The sequence below is a fragment of the Gorilla gorilla genome, chromosome 9 (genome assembly GCF_029281585.2).
Source record: "Gorilla gorilla gorilla isolate KB3781 chromosome 9, NHGRI_mGorGor1-v2.1_pri, whole genome shotgun sequence".
In the NCBI taxonomy this organism is placed as follows: Eukaryota; Metazoa; Chordata; class Mammalia; order Primates; family Hominidae; genus Gorilla; species Gorilla gorilla.
Window position 1 is genome coordinate 12,546,995 of NC_073233.2, and position 24,925 is coordinate 12,571,919.

General features: G+C 44.9%; 2 protein-coding genes across 4 annotated transcripts in view; one reads left to right on the forward strand and one right to left on the reverse strand.

Annotated features, from left to right (window-relative positions):
* FHIP1B (FHF complex subunit HOOK interacting protein 1B) lies at nt 1-23,431 on the reverse strand. Of its 3 annotated transcripts, none has more exons than XM_004050579.5 (12): nt 23,211-23,431; nt 13,007-13,335; nt 12,238-12,876; nt 11,708-11,866; nt 11,439-11,525; nt 11,070-11,237; nt 7,599-7,678; nt 7,229-7,392; nt 6,013-6,792; nt 3,375-3,553; nt 3,053-3,215; nt 1-523 (listed from the first exon to the last, which is right to left on the reverse strand). In XM_004050579.5, the coding sequence occupies exons 2-12, from the start codon at nt 13,142-13,144 to the stop codon at nt 162-164; spliced, it is 2,919 nt and encodes a 972-aa protein (XP_004050627.1). In that variant the 5' UTR covers nt 13,145-13,335; nt 23,211-23,431; the 3' UTR covers nt 1-161. The 3 variants fall into 3 exon arrangements, with proteins under 3 accessions (XP_004050627.1, XP_004050628.1, XP_055211237.1); XM_004050580.5 differs by having other exon boundaries at nt 7,187-7,392; nt 23,211-23,398; XM_055355262.2 differs by lacking the exon at nt 1-523 and having other exon boundaries at nt 3,059-3,215; nt 3,352-3,553; nt 7,187-7,392; nt 23,211-23,332.
* Nucleotides 23,364-24,925, forward strand: part of CNGA4 (cyclic nucleotide gated channel subunit alpha 4) — an 11,215-nt gene continuing 9,653 nt past the window's right edge. The window contains exon 1 of the mRNA XM_055355274.2: nt 23,364-23,524. The gene's annotated coding sequence lies outside the window, so the exon portion shown is untranslated. The remainder of the gene's footprint in view (nt 23,525-24,925) is intronic.

Genomic DNA, 24,925 nt, shown 5'->3' on the forward strand with positions numbered 1-24,925 from the left:
TAGAGATTTCCCTTTTATACATATTGCAACAAGTTCTCCATAAAACATTCATCTGAAATAAATTAAAAAGTCCTTTTGCCACTGCCTCCAAACATAAAAAGGAGCCTGTGCCCTAGCCCCAGCCCGGGCCACCCATGGCCCTGATTGTCCATGGAAGAAAGTTAAGGATTGAGGGGCCCACAGCCTGAGATGAGAGGGCCAGATCCTTCCTCTGAAGTCTCCAACAAGAAAGGCGAGGTGACGGCATGAGCCTGGGAGATGGCAGCCAACTCCTTGAGAAATTCAGGGAAAATGACTGCACAGTAGACAGCATTCTTGACTCGAAGAGCCTCACCTTGGCGTTCAGGGGCCCCGCCCCGGGTGAGTAGAACTGGAGTTGAAGCCCCAGGGGAGCCCCCACTTAGGCCAAGTCCTGCTCCGTCTCGCCCAGGCTGAAGGACCAATTGTGCTGCCTGCCGGGCCCTGGTTGGACTGTGTGCATGCCGCAGGAGTAACTCCCCCAAGGATGGCCTCCGGCTCTTCACTGGGAATAAACAGGGGTATCATGAAGGTGCTGGGATCAGGGAACCTCCCTTGGACTGAGAGGGGAGATTCCCCCACCCCCTAGGTTCTTGGACTTCTCCTTTAGGGTTCTGAGGAAATGGAAAAAAGGACAAAATGGACCAGAAATGAACCTCAGGTACCATTTCCTGTCCCATCCCTGAAGTTGACTCTGAGGAGTAGAGTGAGGAGTTCTTTCTCACTCCAACACCAAAAATACTGCCTGCCCAGCCTTTTTCCCTCTAACCAGCCTCCCCACTCAGCCAACCATCCTTCTCAGTCTTAATCAACACTTTAGCCACTTCATTCCCAGTTAAGATCCATTCCTTCTCCATGCCCTCTCACCCTGACGAATTCTCCTATTTCCAATCACTAATCTACCACCACCAAGCTATTTCTCCTCTGTCTATAGCATGCCCTGATTTCATGCTTCCCATCACCCTTCCGAACTAGTCAACCACTTCCCTCTTCCCCAGCCTATCTATAACACCCAACCCACATCCTCTGCTCCTACAATATCCACAGGGGCTATATATGCAATTATAGTTCAGTGACAATTTCACTTCTGTCATGCTCTACTGTCCCTCCAAGATCTGCTCTTCACCATTCACCACTTCACCATTCACCAGTCCCTGTCCTGCACCAAAGCCTCTCTCCCACTGGTTGCGGCCAATTTCAAGTCAGCTTAGGCTCAAGTGAGCCATTCAAAACAACGTCCTCTTGCCTCTAACATTCTGCCTAGATTTCTGGGTCTGGATCCATATCTACTATAAAGGCCTAGATCATAATAACAATTCCCATTTCCTACATCTAATACTGGCTACAGAAATACCATACCGATCTATTAAATCTGGCATTCAGAGCCCTTCACAATCAGGCTCAAACTCCTTCTACAATTTCTTTTCAAACTCTCCACACCCCACCTTGCTTTTGCATCCACATCTATCATCTTGGAACCCTTCAGGCACTTTTCATGCGCCTGTAGCTCCCTCTGCCTAAATTTTCTTTTCTCCACTTTTTTCATCATTCTACGTGAAATTTTACTATCCCCACTTCTCTAGGAAGCCTCCTCTGATTTGTCTTCCACTGACTCCCAATTTTACTTCCCTTAACTCAACATACTTAACTTATTTCTATGTCTTCTACCTCATACACTAACCTGTGAACTTAAGGGCTTAGACTGTGTCTTGTCTACCTTGTCTACCTGGCCCCTCTAAAGTGACCCCAGCACCAGAATTGTAGAAGGAAGAAATATTCACGATACTAGACCATGAAGAAACCATGCAAAAGAACTTTACCTGAGACTTCACAGCTGTGCAGTAACTTTTATGGTACTCTCTTCCCAACCCATACACTTTTCTCATTAAGCCTCCATCTCTGCTTTCAGCATATCATTTTGCCTTCTACTTTGATTAGTAAATAATTAATGATGTGAAATCCCTTTCTCCTCTACACTTCACAACTACATTGGCACATGTCAATTCCTCCTTGCTCTCTCCTCATTTTCCTCAAAGGGAGAAAAACAAAAAGCCTTTTCCTGTCCAAAGTTAATCTTTTTCTATTGCTCTAGATCCCATTACTCCCAACATCTTTAGGACCTTGCTCCTTCTGGTATTACATTCCTCTAGTCACTCTCCAGATTGTACATTCTTTGAAGGCAGAAATTACATCTTGTACCTCCCTGAATTCCCTGTACTAAAGACAATGCCCGGCACACATTGCAAATGTTCAAGATACCTGTTAAGCGAAAAGTCTAGATTTAAAACTTCATAACGATATTTAATTCTTCCTCCTTCCTTATACCACTCACCAAACTCCACCAACACTTCCTTCTCATTTCTGCCTCATTAAATGCTTCCCGTCCACGTCCACTATTCTAATTCAAGCCTCCCTGGTAACATCTACATTATAGCAGAAGCCTCCTGATGCTTCCTGACTCTTTTCTCCTAGCTTGACTGCATCTGAGCTAACATACTAATCTCTCCACTTCCAGATTTAGAACTTCCAGTGGTTTTTCACTGCCTAAAACATCCCAACTTCTACTCTGAGAAATTCAGCTCCAGCCAAATCTCTCCAGCCTTACTGCCAATTATTCCACCAACTTTTAAATCCCCTACTCCAACTAAACAGTCCAGGACCTCTCCTGAAAAAAAAAAAAAAAAAAAGATTCCCCACTCCTTTGCCTACCTAAGTCCTACCCATCTCTCAAGGCCCATGTCAAATGTCATGTCCTTTACTAAGCTGTAATAATATCGCAACCTAGAGACTACTCTGTCCTCTTTCTTGTCCCCAAATTCTAGAGTAGTTTTTGCTAGAACTGCTGATCTGGCTCTTAATAGATAGAACTATGTTCTATCCCCTGACCAGAAGCCTGAGAACAAACATGAAGACTCAATTTTCTACAACTCACTAGGTCCTGGCACAACATTTCACTCTTAATAAGAGCTCAATTAACCTGGGTTAATAGGCTATCTAGGGAGGGCAGGTACGGGTGTGGTGGGATAGGCCTCACCTAGGGGATCAGAACGGCGTGGGGTAGGTCCTGCTGCAGGGCCCTCAGCCCAGTCCAACTTGCCACGGGCAATGAGGTACTTCTTGGCTTTGGACAGCAGTGCTGGGAAGTCCTCCTGGGAAGCCGCAAAGTTCTCAATCTTATTCTTCACAGAGCCCAGCACCTATGAAGCACACCTTCATGACATTTCTGAGCAGCTCTAGACTGATACAGTCCTTTCTAGTCCCACTGGGCCTGTTCCCAGCCCACCCAGGGTCACTCCAGCTGCGGGCCTGGCCCACCACGGAGCCTGGACGCACCCATGCATGCATGCATCGCACACCTGCAGCAGGGACTTGACACTGGGCTGGAAGACCATGTTGGTGTTGAGCAGGAAAGAGCGGAGCAGGGGCTGGGGGTGACAGGCCAGCTGGGCCACCAGCCCCGTCAGCAGGAAGTTGACATAGACGGAGTTCTGCAGCATGTTCTCGAGTTTGGCAAAGAGCACAGCCATGAAGGGGCCTGGGTTGGGGGGGAGGTGGGCACAAGGATACAAAGCCTGAACACAATGCACATCGCACGCATTCCTCCCCAAAACAAGAGACCCCCACCAGATGAAAAGTATTTGTATGTCAGCCTCTGGGTATGTTTAAATATCCCGTGGCCACGTATTCTGGAGGAAATAAGATGGCAGACACTATATGGACCCACAAGATTCCAGATGCCAGCTTTACACACATTCAAGCTGACAAGCCAGATCTTAGGCTCTGGATTCTGAAAGATCTGGTTTCATTGGCTTTGCCCTTTACTAGTTTGGATAGGTCAAAATTGTCCAAGCCTTAGTTTCCTAGTTCGTAAAATAGGAAAATATACCTACCTCATAAGGTGATGAAGAGGATCAAAGAGTTATCAATATAAAGCACTTAGCCTCAGATCTGGCAAATTTTAAGTGTTCAATTATAACCATAAGCTACAGTTACATATTGTTTTTATAAAAGATTCACCCAAGAGGCACAACAGAAGAACAAAGAGGTTGAGAAAGTAATTAGGTCCAAAAAGAATTAGGTTCCACAGAAAACGGAGGATAACACTAAACCTGCTCGGAAAGAAAGCTAGAAGATGGTGTTGCAAAGACAAAGTAACTATGTGAGCCAATTTAAAGTTAGGGAAAAAAATATTTGGAGGACCAGAGAAGACATCCGTTTTGTCTTTCAGAAGCTGGGAACCAAGACGGTGGAACAGAATATGTAGTAAAAGGATAGCTTAGTGCAGGGGCAGAGAATCTGACTGAGGACAGACTCTTTGGTGGGAGAGAAGGAAGGGAAAGGATCAGCATTATCCACTGGGAAAACTGACCTCACCTAAGCCAGATCACCAGCAGTAGGCCTCTATAACCATCACACTCCTTCTGATTAGGGATTTTTTTGGGGAAAGGGAGTATATCTAAGAACTGTACTATGAATTGAGACAGGAGAATGGTGGAGGGCAGGAGGGAGTGAATCCTGAAAAAGATACTAAAACATTTTTCACTCCAGGTGCACATGTCTAGCATTAGCTTCAAAACAACTCCAGCTTAACAGAGTCCTAAGACGCCCCATAATTTTGTCCTGTTCCTTTCATTTCCTGGAAGTTTGTTGGAAAAAAAAAAAAATTGAAAAGCTCAGATAAGTTTACCAAAGGAAAAAAAGACAAAAGCTTCAATTAATACTTCAAGACTGTGGTAAAACCTGCACGCTATCACCTAGTGGTACTGAGCTGAAAGGAACAGAGCAGAGGCTAAATAAATGGAAAGATAGATTTTCTGTAGGAGGCAAGAAAAGAGAATTGGCACAACTCCATGGCAGAAGCCCTGGTGCTGTATGAGCAGGATGGCCAGCATCTCCCAGGCCCAGTCAGGACATGAACTTATGAAGGCATGACAATCTGACTATGAACAACTGGAAGATGAGTGTTTGCCTTAGTCAACTTAAATCTGCTATGTACTCAGAGATCCTAGTGAAAAGCTACCACTTGCTGAGTTCTCACAATGTGCCATAATTGTAGTAAATGATTTATATGCATCGATGGCAGAGATAGGAGGCTAATGTAAGGTATGCCTAATCCAAGGCCTGTGATCTTAGCCTTAGCTACTGCTTCTCAGAGGTGGGTTTGTTTTTTGTTTGGTTGGTTTTTTTGTTTTTTGGTTTTCCTGGCCTGAGGTTTAGAATGGCAGGGTAAGCTGGCTCTCATACAAAAACAAAGAGGAGTTAGTCCAACCACTCAGATCGAGTCAGCTCCAGGGCATCCTTGAGAGTCCAAATGAACTCAGTCAGGGAGCTCAGGGCCACGCTTTGTCATTTGCCTTCAAAGAAATTGCACTCTATCTGCTTAAGACAGTCTTAGTGCTAGCAGACAGTCACAGCAACCAAGAAGGTACAAGGAAAGTGAACAGGAAAAACTTGAAATCAAGTCCTTCTTTGAAGAGGTGGGGAGGAAGGAGCTGAGTAGGGAGAAAAATACCAGAAGGTTAACCTTAGGCCCCAGGAGAGCTGACAGAAAACCCAAGACCCAGACAGATAAACTGGACGGAATGGCATAGAGAGTGTTTAGGTGCCTCTCCATACAGGACAGCACATATGTCTTCAATATGGTTCAGAAATATTGCTGTGATTCACCAGGAAACACCAAACACAGAATATCCTAATTACAAATCGCAGGAAATGGCCAGACTAGGGAAAGAGGAGGAACATGCACATAGGACATACATACAAGGCTCAGATATAAGTCAATACTCAAACCAGCACAAGCATGGAAGACGTACAGACAGACACAGGGACACAAGTATGACATGACACGTATCTGGAAGTGATGCAAGCAGGATGGATGAGGGGCTAGGCAAGTACACAGAAATGACATGGCCAAGAGGTCCAAGAAACCAGCACAAACACGTCGAGAACATGCAAAGAGTACACAGAAGGGAAGGCCTAGGCTAAGTAGCTTACCAGTGAAGGGCTGGCTTGGCAGCTGGTTGAGAGTCCGCAAAGGGCTGCTGAGGAAGGGGCCAGGGGGCTCAGGGGGACAAGTGAAGCTCTCGTAGGCCTCCTCCTCCTCAAGGGGCAGTGGAGGTTCTAAGGGGGACTCTGAGCCAGTTCCCCCATTGCTCAATGCCACCTCTAGCTCCCGGAGCTCCTGCCCAAAGCCCTCTAGTCCTGCCATGCCCTCGGAGATGCCCTCTAGCAGTTCCCCAGCTCCCTCCTTTGGCACCAGACGAACCTTCTTGGCCCCCTCAGGCCATGATCCTGGCACTCCATTGAGCTGGGGAGGGGGCAGGTGACCAGGGCCCTCCCCTGCACCCCCAGCCAGCCCCCTACTCCCCAGCTCTTCCTCCTCCCCTTCCCCCACGTTGTTCCTGTCCTCCTCAGGCAGTAGGCTGCGTTTCTTAGTCCGGGAGCCAAAAGGACTGGGCTCAGGAGAGGGCCGCTCGCCATCATAGGGGGCAGACCAGGTACGACAGGCTCGGACACAGCGGTCCACACCACGACGTGCCTCACGCAGATACTCCAGGTAATTGTCTTCCAGCTCTCCAGGCTCCTCTGCAGGGGTAGGCCGTCGGCCAGGGCTGGAGGCTGGGGATGCAGAAAGCCCTGGTGAGCAAGGGGCTGGGCCTGGAGACTCAGAGCCACCCAGGCTCTGCTGCCGCAGGAAGAGAGCCAGACGAGATGGTGTGGAGGGCCGGGGTACTGTCATCACAGAAGAGGAGTCCACACTTGGGCTTCCAGGACCTGCAAAGGGAAAAAATATAAGAGAAATCAAGGAGACAGAGGTTCAGAAGGAGAGATAAGACACCTCGGGAGACTAAGAAAGAAGATAATGGGGAGGCAGAAACATGGAATCTATTCAGACAGCTAGCTCTCCAACCTCCTAATTAACCTTATCCTCATCCACCACCCCCACTCACCACCATCACCACTGAAGACACAATGGAAACAGGAAGAGTATACGACTAGAGAGAAGAACAAGAATAGCTTTGCCCAGAAGTCCCACTCTAATTTTCTTTGGTGAGTGTTAAGGGTCCTCCCTCATCAACCTCCCCAAAGACAGAATATCATTCATGGACACCTTCCTCCCCTCACCCCAGCCCCTCCTTGCTACGCTCCCCCAGAACCTAGGCCATACCCGTGATGTCCTCCCTTCTCCCTGTCTCTCTGCTAGGCCCACCTCGTGCCCATGAGGCATGCTCTGGACGAGGTGGGCTGGGGGCGTGGTGCCGACAACAGCGTGGGATTAGGGAGAGAAACTTGTCAGCTGCTCGTCCATATAGGTCCACATCACGAACAGCCGGCTTCTGGCTCAGCATAACGTGGTTACATGGAACAAGATACCTGAGAAAGACATCAGAAAGGGGACACAGGGTAGATCAGGAAGGAAGGACAGGGCCTAGAGGAACATCAGGCCAATGAAACTGCATGGTTAAGCCAGGCTCCAAGTGGAAACTCATCAGTAACCCCTATATAGCCCATTGCCCAGCAATGCATAAGACTCTGAGGCTTCAGGGTCAGCCATCCCTCAGCCCTGCCCCAACAGATACCTGAGAACCAGCTGCAGCAGGACATCCTCACAGCTGAGGTTCAGGAGGGTCCTGAAGAGACTCAGAGAGACCATGCAGAGCTGGGGGGGTGGAGGGGAGGGAGGGAGTCACCATAACAGCTCTCTGCCCTCCAAGCCATTCACCAAATGGGAACCCCCCCAGCCCCAAGTTGGCCCAACCAACCACTCCTAGAGGAACTCCTAGAGGACCATGTACCACGCCTGGCACATAAGTCATTCAAGTATTAGCTAGATGATCACACGATCTTTGCGAGCAAGACTTTGCTATTCATACAAATGAAGCATCTCAGACCCAATGGACTTCTATAGACTCTCTAGCTATATATACCTGGTCAGCAGAGACTCCAGCAACACTTGAACGAAAATCCATGAGAAGAGACTAAGAAATACTGTGATTGAGTGAATGACTAACAGGAGACAACAGAAACATAGTAATTAAGTGAATGCCTGCCAGAAGGGACTGTAGCAATACAGTAACTGAATGCCTACCAATAAGAAACTAGAGGGAACCGGGAAGATTCCCAACTGGGAAGTAGGTGGGGCTGCAAACATGAAGTCTGAGTCACCTCTCTAACACTAGTGTATCTCTCAGAAGGCAGGATAAAGAACAACTCAAGCGCAGCTGACAGGAAAAGGAAAAAGTAGGTGGGTCAAGATTAGAGGAAATCTTTTATTTTAGAAAAGGAAGAAGGTTGGTTCATCTCTGACTAGGTAAAGAAAACACACATGTAACCTTTCCCTCACTTCTCTGAATCTTCCTAGCACTTTCTCTATACTTCCCTTACAGCAAGCGTGTCATACACCTTGAGCTCCCTGAAGACAACGAATGGGTCTTGGTCTAGGGCACCACCTGAACAGTTGAGGCATTCATTATTTGCTACATGACCACGGGAGAATTAAAAGTCAACCACACAGCAAGAAAAACACGTGACAGCAGTTCACATTTTGAATAGCATGGATGTTCAGGAGGCTATCCTAAATGACCACTTTAGCTAGCAATGAAAAAATTCAGACTCAATGAAAAGTAGTAAGTGGGTAGAAAAGTGGTCCCTCAAAGATGCTCACATCCTAATCTCCAGACCCTAAAAATATTTCACCTTACGTGGCAGAGACGACTTCGCAGATGTGATTATCCTAGATGAGATTATCCTAGATATCCACAGATAATAGAGATCCATAGATATCTATTATCTATGGATGAAGGGGGGCCATGAGCCAAGGAATCTGGTTGCTCTACAGGCTGAGAATGTTCTTCAGTTGTCCACCAGCAAGAAAACAGAGATCTCAATCCCACAACTGCTAGAAAATTAATTCTGCCAATAGAAATAAGGAAATGGCTCCTGTCCTACGGCCTCCTGAAAGGAACACAGACCCCACCCCCCAAAATTTTGATTTTAGCCTGGCGAGATCCATGTCGTACGTATGACCTACAAAACTGTAAGACAATAAATCTGTTTTAAGCATTAGGTTTGATAATCTGTTATGACAGCAATACGAAATTAACACAGGCTGGTTAGCCAAAATTAGTCACTTCAAGGCACACAAGACAGGCTATATACGTTACAAAGTCAAGCCAAAGAATCAAGCTTGAAAGGACCACAGTGGAAAGGAAAGCATCTACATGTTTAACACGGGCATCCTGAAATTAGAAGAGATCTGTTCCTCCAAGAACCAGGAACCAAGAAGAAACATCCCAAGAACACGTAAGGCTCCTAAGACCAGGGGACCAAATGGGAGATTAATAGAAACAACTACTAAAAAAATGGAAGATAGTGAGTAAGAATCAAAGTCAGGATAAGACAAAAGGAAGAAACAACAGATAAAACCTCAAAAAGAAAATCAACTGTCTCTAAACATGAACAGGACAATATGAGGCCAATCATGGCCTAATTTCAGCATAATGAGGGAAAAAAAATACTTTTGGTATCTTTGTAAAATTAAAGCTTTAATACCTATTCCCTATTGGTTCCAATAAATCTTAACCCAAGGCATCTATCATGATTACTTTTTGGAAAATTTTAAAAATACACATGTCCTGAGCCTACTCCCAAAGATTCAAGAAATCTGAGGTAGAGCTCAGAATCTGTTGTAGTTGTTAGTTGTCATCTTCAAAGATTCACAGACGTTTCTAAAGTATACACTTGGTTTAGAAACACTGGTTTAATCAGTCAGTCTGGAATATTTCTTATACACCCTAACTTAGCTTCAGAAACTGCACCTATACAAAACACAGCTATCCAGGAAACTGACCTGGAACTCTACTACCAAGTATCTCATTATCTAGAAGTTTTCCAGAGCTCTTAGTGATGAAAGAACTTCTATTTTAAACACATGGATCCAGGAAACTTTAACTTATAATAAAAAAAGGAAGCAAAAATGGTCCCAGAGGCAAAATAAATGCCATGAAGTCCATGGCAAAATTAATGCTTTATTCTCCTAGAGAGGCTTAAGTCTTTATAACTTGGAAACCATCCACTCCCATGTTATATATATTTCTATTTGTTAATATCCAAACTTCTTGCCATGGTCTTCCAGGTCATGCATGATCTGAATTTTACCCCTCTATTTTTATCTCATTCCCTTCTTCCCCTTGCTCACTACACCTCTAGTCTTTCATTTCCTCAAACATGTTAACCTCTTCCCCCATTTGATGTCCTTTGCATGCTGTTCCCCTTGCTTTCCCGTTCTTCTACTTGATCAATAAGTTAACTCCTTTATAATATCTATGTCTCAGTTCAATGTCATCTCTTCAGAGAGGTCTTCCTTGACCACCCTATTATTTCTAAGCACTCTAGTTTTTTCATAACCCTGACCACAACTTATTAATGTGTTTGCTTGTCTGTCTTCTCTACAAAGTAAGCTCCATGAAGTCAGCAACAATGTCCACCTTATTTATCACTGTATCCCCAGCACCAGCAAACAGTATGGCACACAGTGAACATTCAATAAAAATGTTTAGGAGGAAGGACCGAAAGTAGATAGGTGGGTGGATGAGTGCTCCAAGTTATAGTTCAAAAGCAGCAAATCCAAAGGAGAAAGAAGGCAAGCATATCAGTAGCACCTGGATCATCTACCAAAGCAGACACACAACCTAAAGTGCTCTCAAGTCACCCAAAGCAGGCCACAGAGTGATAAACAGTTTAAGAGAACTCAGGCCAATACTACATTACGAACACTGCACAGTAGCAAAACCTATAGTCATGATGAACAGCCAAAGTCATCCAGAAAAGTTGACTGTGTTCTAGATTCATCTATCATAAAAGCAGGGGAGTAGATTAAAATCTGTACCCAAAATGGTTAAAAGTTTAATGCTGGAAAGTTAATGCCACTTAATTTTGAGGTGACTGCTGGAGATACAGGCAAAAGAAGGGCAGGAATACCCTCCCAGAACAAAGGTCAGAGAAAGAAGATGGCTCACCCAGGTAAGCTAGGACAGGGGTAAGGGCCATACCCGGGAGTTACTGCCAATACGAGCAACGAGGGTGTCGAGGATGGTGTGGGTGTCATGCCGGTGCAACAACAGGAATCGCAGGAAGGTACGGAGCAAAGCAGGCTCTGAGATACTCCGTAGGAAAAGTTCCAGATAGGCAGTACTGGCGATCATCTCCTCCACAGAGGTCTGGACAAAAAGAAGGGAAAGTCTGGAAATGCACAGCTTCCCTGCACATACAGGGCCATTTTCCCTGGATTCTAAGAGAAATCAGGAGCAGACAGGGCAAAAGGGAGGAGTACTCTACCCACCGCCTCCTACGTCAGTCCTGGCACTGAGGTTACCACTGCAGCTTAGCCCCTTATATGCCTTGCCACCCATGACTCTCACCTTGTGCAAGGCAGGACCCATGACAGGCACCAGGAACCCATTATGGATATAATCAACCAACTGCTTCTGCACCAGGGGGTGAGCCACCTGCACGAGTGCCAGAGAGAAGGGGGAGGGTTATGAGGAGACCACTGCCTGGAAGGGAGTAGAATAGTACACTACAGAGAGGCATCCTACTTCCAAGATGGAAAAATGACAGAACTCCAGGGAATATACCCCCTCCTACCTAATCTCCCAAAAATGACCAAGGGCCAGACTTTCAGTCCTACCTGAATTACTGCATTGCAGAACTCCAGGGAACTCATGAAGAGTGCAAGGGCTGGCACTCCCAGCCAGTCTTCCCGTCGCAGACAGTGCCAATCATCCCCTGGAACCTCAATCTTTCGAGGCAGTGATGAGTACAGGGCACTGAGCCCTGTGGCCAGCACCTATGAGAAGTTACCAAAAGCTCATATATAAAATATATTTATAAAATATAAAAACTGGAACAGGGGAGCTAGTAATCCAGAGTTTTGATGGGAATAGGGGTATAAGCTATTACCAAAGCAAGCATTTGGCTACCCAATGTGCCTGAAACTCACCTAGAATTCACAGGCCTACAAAGAGACTTAGTATCTGCCCTATCCATCTAAGCCCATGATTCATCCCCACTACAACTCCAGGGGGCTGCTTTCAAATCCAGGAACTGTTTCCTAGGGGAACGGGCCCTGGAACATAGCCTCTCCCCATCTCCTGGATAGGAAGGTGCTGTTCAGTATCTACACACCATACCCTACCCTCCAAGCCAGGGGGTGCTAACCGGGCAGAAGTAAGAGTGATCCGCGATGTAGCGGCCCACAGTGGGGCTCCCAGCTGACAAAGCCATGAGAAGAAGTAGGGCATCACGGGCCTGCTGGCCCAGGGTGCCCTCTCGATGCACAAAAGGGACAAGGCGAGAAAAGAGAAGAAGACGGGGAGCAGCTCCAGGCTCAGGAGGTGGCTGCAAGAAGAACTCGAGCAATGAAGGCTCCTGCGCCACACAAACACACAGCTGGCTGAGAAGTAGCACCAAGCCTTCATCCAGTGCTGGGCTGCTGGGCACAGGGCGGCCACAGGCATCCAGCAGGGTGAGCAGAGCCTCACGAACTGGACCATGCCGCAACAGTGGCTGGCGAGCTTCGCTCACTAGCATTTCAAATAGTTTCAGTTGCTCAGCCCGCCGTTCCTCGACCCCATCCCCAAGCTCATCCCATTGCAGCTGCCATGTCAACACACGGGTCAGCAGATCCTCGCGCAGAGCAAACTCCAGCAGGGGCCCAGGGCCTGTGGGGGCCGAGGGAACTGCACGATCCTCTGCCAGCAGTGTCAACATCTGGTAAGTGTGGTTGCGCACAGCACTGAGATCGTCTGCACCCCCAGGAGCTGCCCGAGGGCCTTGCCGCTCCAGGATTCGCACCACCTAGGGAAAAAGGACAGAAGATGGAAGGAATCTAAATTGATAAGGTTACTAAATGGGATGAGGAGAATATAGAAGGTTGTGAGAACTCAGGTGATCAGCAGACAAGGCCCTTTGCCATACAGTCTCCTACCTGGGACCAGTGATTCTTGAAGACCATGAGGCAGGTCTCGGGATCAGCCATGACTGGGGTTTGGAGATTGGCCCCTTGAGGTATACGGTGCCCAGGGCCCCGGGAGGCCAGTCTGCTCAGCCAATTCATCCTCTCCATGAGGCAGGCTGGGCAGGACTGGCAGCCAGAGGCCTATACTCTGAGGATTTGCCAGCTGGAGGTTTTCTCCACTTGTGTCTCCAGTCTGCTTCATCCGGTCTGTAGGAGCCAGTAGCTGCCCATGGAGCCAGAGGTTATACCAGGCTGGAATGGCAAGCCCAGAGGTCACTGGCCAGTCCAGATTTCTAAATCTAATTCAGAGAAGAGATAATGGAAGGGATAAATAGAAGCTCACTTTCCAGAACTCAGAACCACCACTCCACTGAAAACTCCACACACCTATATATACATACACACACACACACAGTCAGCAACTGACATGTCTAAAACAGAACTCAGATTTCTACCACCAAACCTGTTACTCCTTCAACTTTCTCCATCTCAAAAGAAAATGATACCAAAATTAACCTAAATGCTCAAGCTGAAAATGTGCACATTATCCTTGTTTTTTCTTTTCCTTACTTCCAATATCCAGTTCATCAGCAAACTCTATCATCTCTACCTTCAAAATATGTCTCACTATTGCAGTAGCTTCCAATCTGGTCTCCATGATTCCTTTACTATCCTCCTGAGAGTTATCACAACAACCAGAGTGATATTTTTAAAACCTAAATTATATGACCTGTCCTCTGCTGAATACTCTCCAGTAATTTCCTAACACACTGTAATAGTTCAAATTCCTTATCTTGGCCTACAGGAGCCTACATAATCTAATCTGTATAACTTCCTACCATTCTCCTTCTCACTCACACTTTAGTGACACAGGCCTTCTTGAATACTTTTTGCTCCCTCTGCCTAGACTAGAATGTCCTTCTCCCGCTCTTCACATTGCTGTCATTGCTCGTTTTGTTTGTTTGTTTGTTTCAAATCATCTCCCCAGATAGGCCCTGCCTAACAATTCTATCTAAATAGCACATCTTCTCACCTTCACTCTCTAGCTTCCTAATCCTTTCTTCTTGGCAGTTTTCACTACCTGAAACTATTTATTTATTTGTCTATCTTCTCCACATTAGGTAGCTTCTTTGAGGGCAGGGTTTGTCTTATTGTGTCTGTTGTATCCCCAGGGCCTAGGGACTCAATAAATATTCGTTGAATGTATTAATGCTGAAGCAAATAAGTGAGTGAATGAATGAATGAATGAACAAATCAATCAAGAAATCCAGCCTTGATCTGACTCTAGCCCTCTGGGACTAATGAAGAAGAAATTTCTGTCTATCACAGGTGCTTCCCTAGAAACCTACCCAGTGACCTATGGGAGATGAGCAAATAGACCCTTAACTGACTGAATACTCTTAAGAGGAAGAATTCAGAGCCAACCAATAAAGAAGAGCTGTTTCCTTTCCAGTAAGGAAGACAGACACATTCCCATCTCCACTCCTGCCAGATACAACCAAAACTCGCTCCCAAGAAAATGGTAAGACATCCTCACAAGAAAAAGGAAAAAAGTACCAAGTAGCTATTGGAGAAGGAACCATAGTTCCTTCTCCTTTACAGCCACCACACCCTCATCAGTACTGTCTCTCACAAGCATAAAACCTTGAAAGGAAAGGGGTGGTTCAGTTGTCCTTCCTCTTCATACTCAACAAAGGCTGAAGGAATCCAGAGACCTGGCACCAGCCCCATATTTTGCCCTAAGGTTATATTAACAATATCTCCCTTCACCCAGATACTCTCTCACACAATTTCCAGCTCACAACTAAAGGAAGGTAGCCACTATGTTTAAGGAAAATTTCTATAGAACAGGTGAGTCTTATAAAGGGAGGGGCCCAGTCCTAAAGAGCAGGTAGGGCTTACTCATTAACTCAATGTATATCCATATGGATAAAATACTGGGCACTGTTCTAAGTAAGCACTGGAAATAACAAAGATGGATAAAAACAGTTGAGATAGCATAAACATAAATCCAACAAATATTGTAAATAGAAGTATTTATAAAAAGTGTCATGGGGGCATGAAGGAAAACAACTAACTCTGCCTGGGCTATTAGAGGGTTCCACAGAGTTAATATTGAACTTAGATCTTTAATAATGAGATACTAATTAAGCAGAGAGCAGAGGGAAAGGTTTTCTTCATATTAAAAACAGTACGTACAAAACTATGGTACCGTGAAAGAACACGAAAAATTCAAAGAACAGTTGCAAATTTAGTGTGCCTTAATCACAGACTATTCAGAGAAGAGAGGCACAACATTAGTTGAAGAGTAAATGTGGGTGACGGTTATAAGTATTGCTAAATATTATGCTAAGGAGTTTAGCTTTTGTCTACTGACACCCTAGAAACAAAGGAGGTTTTTAAACAAGAAAATGGTAAGATCAGATTGTCCTTCAAAAATACATCAGGTAACAGTATAAAATGGAGCAGAGAGAGATGGATTGCAGTGGACAATTTATAAGAAGCTGTTTCAATAGTCCATTTGAAAATAAGAAAGTAATGTCATGAACTAAGAGAAATATTAGGAAAGATAAATCTGAGATTCGCCTCTATCTTAATATGTTCCATGCAATACTGAAATTATTTATACCTGTAATACCTCTGCCAATCAATAGCAAGTTCCTTGACAAAATAAAAATAGCATTCATTTTTCTTTGAAATCCCAGTGCAAACATACAGCCTGAACTCAAATATGCTTTTGAAATTGAATGCTGAATTAATAAGTATTACAGCAAACATATATTTACTACATGCCAGGCTCCATTCCAGCACTACATGAAGTAGCTAACTTAAACCTCATAAAAACCCATTTAAGTATTATTATCCACATTTTACATAGGAGGAAATCAAGGCCCAGAGAGGTTAAATAAATTGCCCAACATTATCCAGCTAGTGACAGGACTAAAATGCAAATGCAGAGTATCTGCCTCCAGATTTAAATTAACCACAAAGTAAAAGCAACAAGACCTGGCAAATAAATGGGGGATGAGAGAAGACTCTCATAGGAAGTATAGGAGATTCAGTAAAAGACAAAGCCATTAACAGACTAGAAACACATAAGAAGGGGAACTGTGTTTTAGAAAAGAGGTTGAGTACAGTTTTGAACATGTTAAGTTTTGAGACATCTACAGGATATTCATGACGTCCAGAAAGCAAGTAGGAATACCATACTTGAGATAATGAATAAAATCAAGACAAAAGATACAAATTCAAGAGTTAGCAGCTTATAGACAACTATGAAGCTATGGAAGTAGATGGAATTATCCAAGGAGAACAGCAGATCATGAAAGGAGGTAAGGGTAAAATCCTGGGGAAAACCAGGACATAGGAAAGTTAAAAAGGAGGAGTCTTTAAAGAAGACTTTGAAGGGAGCCAGAAATAAAAGGAGAAACCCAAGAAATAATGATGATCTAGACATCAAAGAAAGGAAGTTTCAAGAAACTGGAGGTTGCCCATAGTGTATAGTTCTATAGAAAGATCAAGTAGAATGAAGACTAAAAATGGCGCAATCAAGTTTTTTACAAACTTAGTCAAATTAGTTAGTTAAAGAATAGGAATCGAAATGTAAGATGTACTTTCAGGAAATTCAATAAAATGAGAAAGGATAAAAATAGGGTAGGCCAGGCGCAGTGGCTCATGCCTGTAATCCCAGCACTTTGGGAGGCCAAGGCAGGTAGATCACTTGAGGTCAGGAGTTTGAGACCAGCCTGACCAACACGGTGAAACCCCATCTCTATTTTAAAAAATACAAAATTAGCTGGGTGTGGTGGTGCACACCTGTAATCCCAGCTACTCAGGAGGCTGAGGCAGGAGAATCGCTTGAACCCAGGAGGCAGAGGTTGCGGTGAGCCAAGATCGCGCCATTGCACTCTAGCCTGGGCAACAAGAGTGAAACTCTGTCTCAAAAAAAAAAAAATAGGGCAATAGCTTAAAGAAGTTGTGGTAAGGGGAGACAAGAAAAAGCCTTTTGATTTTGCTGTAGGATGGGGAGGCTCAAGGGTGCCTGTCAAGTGAGAGCAGTAGTCTGAAGAAAGTGACAAGTTATAAATAAATAAGATAGAGATAAATGGCATTAAAATCGGGTATACTCAGAAAAATAGGTAAGACACCTTCTCTGAAAAAGGAAAAAATGAGTAATAAATAAAGGATGGATGCTACTTCAGGCAAATCTGAACATGAAGAAAGACAGAAGCTAACATCCAATCCACCACCAACCCCACCCCACCTTCCCTCCCTCACTCACTAGAAGAATGGGGGTGAGAGAGAAGAAAATGGGTGAGAAGGTGGCAAAGCCACAGAAGCACTGCTCAGTCTTTCATACATGGTTTCTTAATAAATCATCAACACAGCAACAAAGACTAGTAGCCATCAGCAGGGATGCACTGGAACAAGTACTTATCCACCCAGCTATTTATGGTCCCAATTAGGCATGGACTGGAAAAGATAAAGTCAACGGTTGAGAAAAGTGGTAAGCACTCTCCCCTATGGCTAGCCCCTCTTACAGTTATTAGCCCTGGGATACTGTACCATCCCTTGTTGGTTTCCTTAAACCCTATCCATATTTTTGTAAATATGGTCCCTTTATTAAACTCTTCCCAAACCCAGCTTGAGCTATCTGCCACCTGCAAAGAGCCTCATTGAAAAAAGAGTATTAATGTTTATGGAACACTTTTCTCAATCGTATCTCATTTTAAAGACTGAAAACAAAGACAATCAAACAAGAATAATACAGAGTAGTAGGTAAAGTCTGAACTCTGGAGTCCCCCAATGGTTTGAATAGCAGTCCACCATTCCCCAGCTGTGTGACTTTAAATAAATCATTTCACATATCTGAGCCTCAGCTTCCTCATCTATAAATTCCTGATGAAATAAGTATTGCTAGTTTTAAAAATTAAGTCACATAACAACCTATGTAGCATTCCAACCATAAAGAAGGTACTCTGTAAATTACATGTCCCTTTCCTCCTTCCTTCTCCTGATCCTATTTGACCTAACTGCCCATATCTCTGACTGAGAAAAGAGATATAACCTGCTCTGATGTGTCCATCCTTATCGCCTCCCATGCATACCTCAGTCAGCTGAAGAAAGGCCAAGCATTCAGTCTCAGTAAGGTCTTAACATGTCCAAAACTAAACTGCCTCCAGCTTCTGGAATTTAATTTCAAACATTAACTGCTCCTACCTTGCAGTATACCTGAGGTGCCCATTATTGCTCCACCACTTGACCAACAAAGGGTACTGCTCATGGAACCAAGGAAGATTAGCCTCCAGGACCCTTCCTCACCCACCTGCCCACCGCAGTTCTACAATCCCATTTCAAAGACCTCAAGAGAAGATGTTGGAATCAGCATCTCAGATTCCAAAAGCCAATACTTAAACTGGGCCCTGTTCACATACAACAAAAGCATAAAAGAAAGCTATAGTTTGGTATTCCTATCACCTAATTAGACTCTGCAATGTTCAGAACAAGATAAAGAAAAGGTTAAAATCACCACCGTCTCATGATGTCCTTTCCTCCCATAGCAAAGTCCAAAAAAAAAAAAAAAAAAGCAGAACCTGCCACTCTCCAGATTTACCTTCAGGCTCAGCCACAGAGTAAAAAGGGGAACGAGCTGATCTCTCAGACCCAAAATGGCCAAGATCAGGCACTCACCTTATAGCCCAAAATACAGCCTTACAGCCACACACAGCAAGGGTGACAACCAACCTCGGAACAGCAGATACAGGGCAGGAAGTGGCTCAGCCTCACTTATGAACCTTTGCCCTGGGAGAGGCAAAGAGGAGGGAGCTGAGGGAAGGGATATACTTGCAACACCTACATTGGACAGGGAGAGACCAAAATGATCTTCCAAGAACAGGTCAGTAAAATTCTGTGGTTTCTCTCTCCTTACAGTGGCTCTTCCTAGGCAAGAAGACTAATTACTGACATAAGGAGGATGAATGGGCTGTTACCCTAAATACTGAAAGTTGAATGACCTGATTAAAATCTCATAGAAATACAAAGGGAAAAACCAACCAACCAAAAACACCACCTACTAGGAATTTATACTAGAGCTCAGCTTACACATATCTTCCCTGCTTTTCCATCCCTCAGACAAATGGGATGTCAGGGTATGGTCCCAACTCATTCCCTTCCCTCCCCGTAATATCACTTCTGCTTCTTGCAGGGATCTCCTCATCTGACTCCAGCGGGTCCATCCAATTCACAAAAGTGAACCTCTATTCTACAGTGACTCCTCTTTACAGCAATGAATCCTCATGTCACACACAGTTATCTCTACCTTGACAGAGATGTCAAAAAGGAGGTGAAACTGAACTAGACCCTAAAGGATAAGGAAAGTTCACTGGGCAGAGAAGAAAAGGCATTCCTAGTAGAGGAAGCAGCTATTACAAAGATTTCAAGGCTCAAAAAAGCAGCATGGTTTTAGGGAACTGTGAACAATTTATTCAAACTAGAACACAGACTAGAGAGTGGCACACGAGACTGGAGAGGTAAGCTGAAGCTAAATGATGCCATATTAAGAAGTTTGGATGTTGTCCTACAGGACACAAAGAGCCAAAAGTTTTTAAGCCAAGGAGTTCAGAGATCAGATGTGTATTTTCAGAAAAATCATTCTAGGGATGGACCAGAAAATAGCAAGTTTTAAGACAAAAAGTTGTTTTAAAAAAATCATATGAGGTGAGGGGGAGCTAAACTAAAGCTTTGACAGTGAAGATGTAGCAATGGAGATATAGAGAAGAGAGATAACACAGAGGGAAATGTATTAAGATTCTAGCAAATGATTGAATGCAGGGAGTAAAAGAGCAGAAAGTATGAAAGATGACAATGTAGTCCTTGCCTGGACTGAGATAGGGGATATGAGGGCAAAGTCGGGCTTTTGGGGCAAAGACTATGAATTCTGTTTTGGACATGTTAATTTTGAGATACTTGTGGAGACACACAGATCAATAAACATGTATACTTGGAATACAGGGAAAGATGACACTAGATACAAAGGAGTAATCAACTCATTATGATATATTTTCTTTTTTTTTTTTTTTTTTTTTTTTTTTTGAAGTGGGGCCTCACTCTGTCACCCAGGCTGGAGTGCAGTGGCGTGACCTCATCTCACTGCAACCTCTGCCTCCCAGGCTCAAGCAATCCTCCCACCTCAGCCTCCGGAGTAGCCAGGACCACAAGGATGTGCAACCACACCTGGCTAATTTTTGGTGGGTTTTTTTGGTGGTGGTTTTATTGTTGTTGTTGTTGTTTTGGTAGAGGCAGGGTTTCAAAATGTTGCCCAGGTTGGTCTCAAACTCCTGAGGTCAAGCGATCTGCCTGCCTCAGCCTCCCAAAATGCTAGGATTACAGGCGTGAGCCACTACGCCCAGCCTATTATGATATATTTTCACATTTCACATTATCTCTCTAAATTGAAATTATGTTTTCATGCGTCTCTCTCTCCCTACTAGACTGAAAATCCCTTGAGAGCTCAGATGACCATGTTTTATTCATGTTGTTATCCCATAAAATGTGAGCATCACAAGCACAAACTATATGTTGAAGAAGTATTTGTTGAATGAATAAATGAATTCATTCTCCTAGCACTTAGTAGAGTGCCTGGCACAGAGCAGATATGGAAAAAATGATTAACACAGTACCCTAAACATGTTTCTATCTCTACATCATCATCCTCATGTATGTTTCATCCTCTCAGAACTACCACTCACTATATGATACAAATCAAAATCCATTATACTTAATGCACTACTATTTCAACAGAGTTTGGGATAGCAAACAATAAGCTTACCAAATCCAGTGCTTTCTCCATTATAACAAGGATTTAGACAGTCCCTAAGAACCATCTAATATTTGATTTGATTCATCCTATCACTATCATGATATGATCCACTATCAAGATGTGATCCAGGTATTATATATACCTGTTCCAATGTCACTGCGACAGCATTAAACATAACCTTCATCCCTATGTCACTCTCACAGTCCCTTTTCTGTCTTTTGGAAATAGAACAACTACAAATCATTAAAAAATCCTCCCACATCACCTTCAGTGTCTATTATAAATCTTCTTTCCCAAAGTCTCTCTCACTCTGAGACAAAATTCTGGGTTCAGCCTTGCCACTGTATCCCTATATGATCTCTGGCTATTGAATTTAATTTCTCATCTATAAAATGAAAGTTCCTGTCTTTGTCTACTTTACAAGGTATCCATATAAATCAGTGTAATAAAATTTGAAATCCCTATGTAAAGCATGAATGCTGTTCAGATGTTAAGTTATACAGAATCATTGTATAAATGTATGCTTCCTCAACCTAATACAACAGCCACACCATCATCACTTTAAATTTCTGAAGTTCATAAAGCTATAGAAATAATTTTTAAAATTAAAAATTGGGTTGACACTTTTTATTTGGGTAAATTAGATTTTTTTTTAACCCACCATCTACTGTTACCATTACTGCATCAATGAAAGAGCACTTCAACACCAAAAGAATAGGAATGATAATCTCTGAGAATAAATTTATCTTCATGAATAACCATACTGTCTTTCTCTCCCTCCATCTTGGATAGATGATAATTTTATCATGTACAGGGTCCTTGGTCCAGTGTTTAGGAACCACTACTCTAAACTCTGAACTGTAAGTTCTGACTGACTGGGCAAGTTGCCAAGTGTTCTACCAATATGGAGGCCTGTCTGGCCTCCAGAAAGAAGCAATGAGAATATACCACAGGATATAGGAGTTGGCTCTGAAGCTAAGACTCTGGAAAAGAATGGGGACTGAGGCTGTCTAATTCTCAGGAAATGGTCTCTCCCTATCCAATGTAGAGTTAAGGAAAGACTTAACTCTTTCTAGGAAAGACTTAACTCTTTCTGAGTCTGGAAAGAATAGGACGTCCCAACCCCATGGCAGACTAGCAGTAGAGAGGAAAATTTAGTAGTGTGAAAGTGGCCATTATCACTGAATGCCAAACCAACTTTCCAGAATTTCACGTGCATTTGGGTTGGTGGGGAGAAGAGGACCTAAAAGAATGCTAGTAAGATGAAACCAATTGCAGGGTGTGGAGAGGAAGAGATGAATTTTCAGGTGGCTGAAATGTTCAGTATCTTGAGACTGATGATGATTTCACAGATGTGTACACATGTCAAAACTCATCAAACACACATTTTAAATATAATATAAACTAGCTTTTTAAAAAATTCAACTGTAAGAAAGGAGAGTAAGGCCATCCTGTTTGGGATCCTAAATATAGTGCTGTATAGGGCAAACAACATGACCTCCATAAAAGTAGAATTAGCAACTGAATATGGTCAATCCAATCAAAGACCCACAGTTAAGCACAGGTAAGGAGCAACAGTGGAATAAGGTTGTCCAGAAGCAAGTAGAGAGAAAACACAAGCTGTCACAGCGCAAAACCCTTCATGAGAGGGCCCATCTTCAACTATGCAGTCCAGAGAAGGAACTCGAAGGAACTGAAGTTTCTGTGATTACTCTGTTGAAGTCTGAGCCTCAAATATGACTTTCATTACCACAGTACTATTGCCTATGACACCTTCATTTTCTCGTCCTCCAGAATATGGAAAGTCCATGGGAGCAGAGGAGTCAGGTGCACAACACTTCCATCTAAGCTGCCCTACTTTGCCTAAAACTATTGCTCTCACTGGACAGGGCAGTCCATCGAAGGAGGCCTCAGAACCAACCTCTCACCTTTATCCAAGTCTCACAAGCCCTAATTCCCTCCTTCCATGCCTCGCCTTCAACTCCCTCACCAATTTGCCGCCACCCCGCAGGCTCCCACCTGCGCCTTTTACTCTCTCCCCCCTCGCGCAGGCCTTACCCCTCACTCTAGTTCCAGGGTATCCTTCACCCCAGCCCTCAGTAGCCCCAGCCGTAGTAAACCGCGTTCAGGAGTCCCTTCAACTTGACACCTCCGAAAGCACCCAGCCTCTCACAGCCCCTCATTTGTCCACTCACCTGTAAGCTCTCACCCTCCTTCCCTATCTTAGACACTCACAACCGGACCCTCACCACCTGCCAACCCTTCACAACCAGTACAGTAACCAAACCCGTCACCGTCTTTTCCCAGTCTCTCATCCCCACAAACGACTCTCCAGGCCCTCTGGCCCATGCGTACCGTTCACTCACGGAACGCCGAACCTGGCCGGGCCCGGTTGTTGCTGCGGTGTTAGGTGAGTTCAGGCCGCCGCCATCGCTTCTCAAGCGCACCAGCCGCGCCCCGCCCCGCGCCACACGCAGCCCGCGCCCCCGCGCACCACACGCAACCGCCCGGCGACGCACGACTGGGCAATGGCGTGCCAGCTCATTGGCTGAGCCGGACCAAACCCGAGCAAGGACGCTTGTTTCCTGGCAACGGCTAAACGCAGGGGCGGGGTCGCCGACGGCTATCCGAGGGAGGAGCACCGCCTCTCCTCTTGGTTCCATCCCTTCGTACGTAAACCCCGCCCCTCAGAAGGACTCCGGCGTGTCATAGGCGAAGGCCTCTGGGAAGGTGGAGGCCGGCAGGGCGGAGGCGGAGCCCGGGAAGGAAAGGTGGAACCAGAGGGCAGAAGGCGGGACCTAAGGAGAGGCGATTTTTACAGGCAGGGAAAGATCAGAAGGGCGGGGCTTGGGAGAGATGGAGCCGGAAGAAAGACGAGCGAGAAAGGGGTGGGGCCATGGATTCCGGGAGACGCTTGGAGTGGAAGAGTGGGTGTGGAGGGGCGTGGCTATCACGAAAAGAGAGGAGGAATCAGTAGGTGGGCCGGGCCTGCGGAAAAGTGGAGCCCTGGAGAGGGCTGACTGCGGACACTCTAGTTCATTTTGCTCCATCGTCGTGCATAGCTTGGTCTCTACTTTGGTACCCCAGCGGTGACTGCCCCTGGCTCCCCCAACACCGCTGTGCTGTGCTGCTCTGTGACCCCTTGAGCACTTAGTCAAGGAACACGGAATAAGTGCCTGCATGCCCAGCTGGATTCCGGATCAATTAGAACCGGCCTCTGCTCTCCAGGACCTCAGAGAATTGCAGCGTAGTGTAATAAGTGCATTACTACGGGGGCCACCTAGGAGCAGCACTTAGCATGATTTGCATGTATAGAGGATGAGAGGAAGGTACGGTGAAGGAGCTTAGGGAAGACTTCCGGGAGGTGATGGTGTCTAAGCCGAGTCTTGGGAAACAAGCAAGAGTAAGATAAACTAAAATAGAAAAATAGAAGTTTCAGATAAGACATGTAGTTTTAAAAGTACTTTACCGGCTGGGCGCGGTGGCTCACGCCTGTAATCCCAGCACTTTGAGAGGCCGAGGCGGGCGGATCACGAGGTCAAGAGTTCGAGACCAGCCTGACCAACATAGTGAAACCCCGTCCCTACTACAAATACAAAAATTAACTGGGCATAGTGGCGCGCGCCTGTAATCCCAGCTACTTGGGAGGCTGGGGCAGGAGAATCGCTTGAACCCGGGAGGCGGAGGTTGCAGTGAGCCGAGATCGCACCACTGCGTTCCAGCCTGGGCGACAGGGCGAGACTCCGTCTCAAAAAAAAAAAAAAGAAAGAAAGAAAAGAATAAAAGAAAAGTATTTTGCCAATGTTAAATACCTGGTTTTTATCATTGTGCTATAGTTATATAAGATCATAACGTTAGGGGAACATGGATAAGGAATTTATGAGAACTCTCTATTATTTTTGCAACTTTTCTGTAAGCCTAAAATTAGTTCAAATAAAAAGTATTTAAAAAGAAATAGAAGTTTCAGACCAAAGGATCAGCATATACCAGGGAAAGGAAGAATGGACAGCATGTGGGAGGCGCTGTAAGAACTGCAATCAGTACAGTGTGTCGGGAGCCTAGGGAACATG

Excerpts from the sequence above, each read along its gene's own strand:
- FHIP1B (XM_004050580.5), bottom strand. The coding sequence starts at position 13,144 with ATGGAGAGGATGAATTGGCTGAGCAGACTGGCCTCCCGGGGCCCTGGG. Across the intron at positions 3,216-3,374 it reads GTGTCAAGTCCCTGCTGCAG|GTGCTGGGCTCTGTGAAGAA; the intron begins GTGTGCGATGCA and ends TGTGCTTCATAG. Across the intron at positions 524-3,052 it reads ACGCCGTTCTGATCCCCTAG|TGAAGAGCCGGAGGCCATCC; the intron begins GTGAGGCCTATC and ends GTTTATTCCCAG.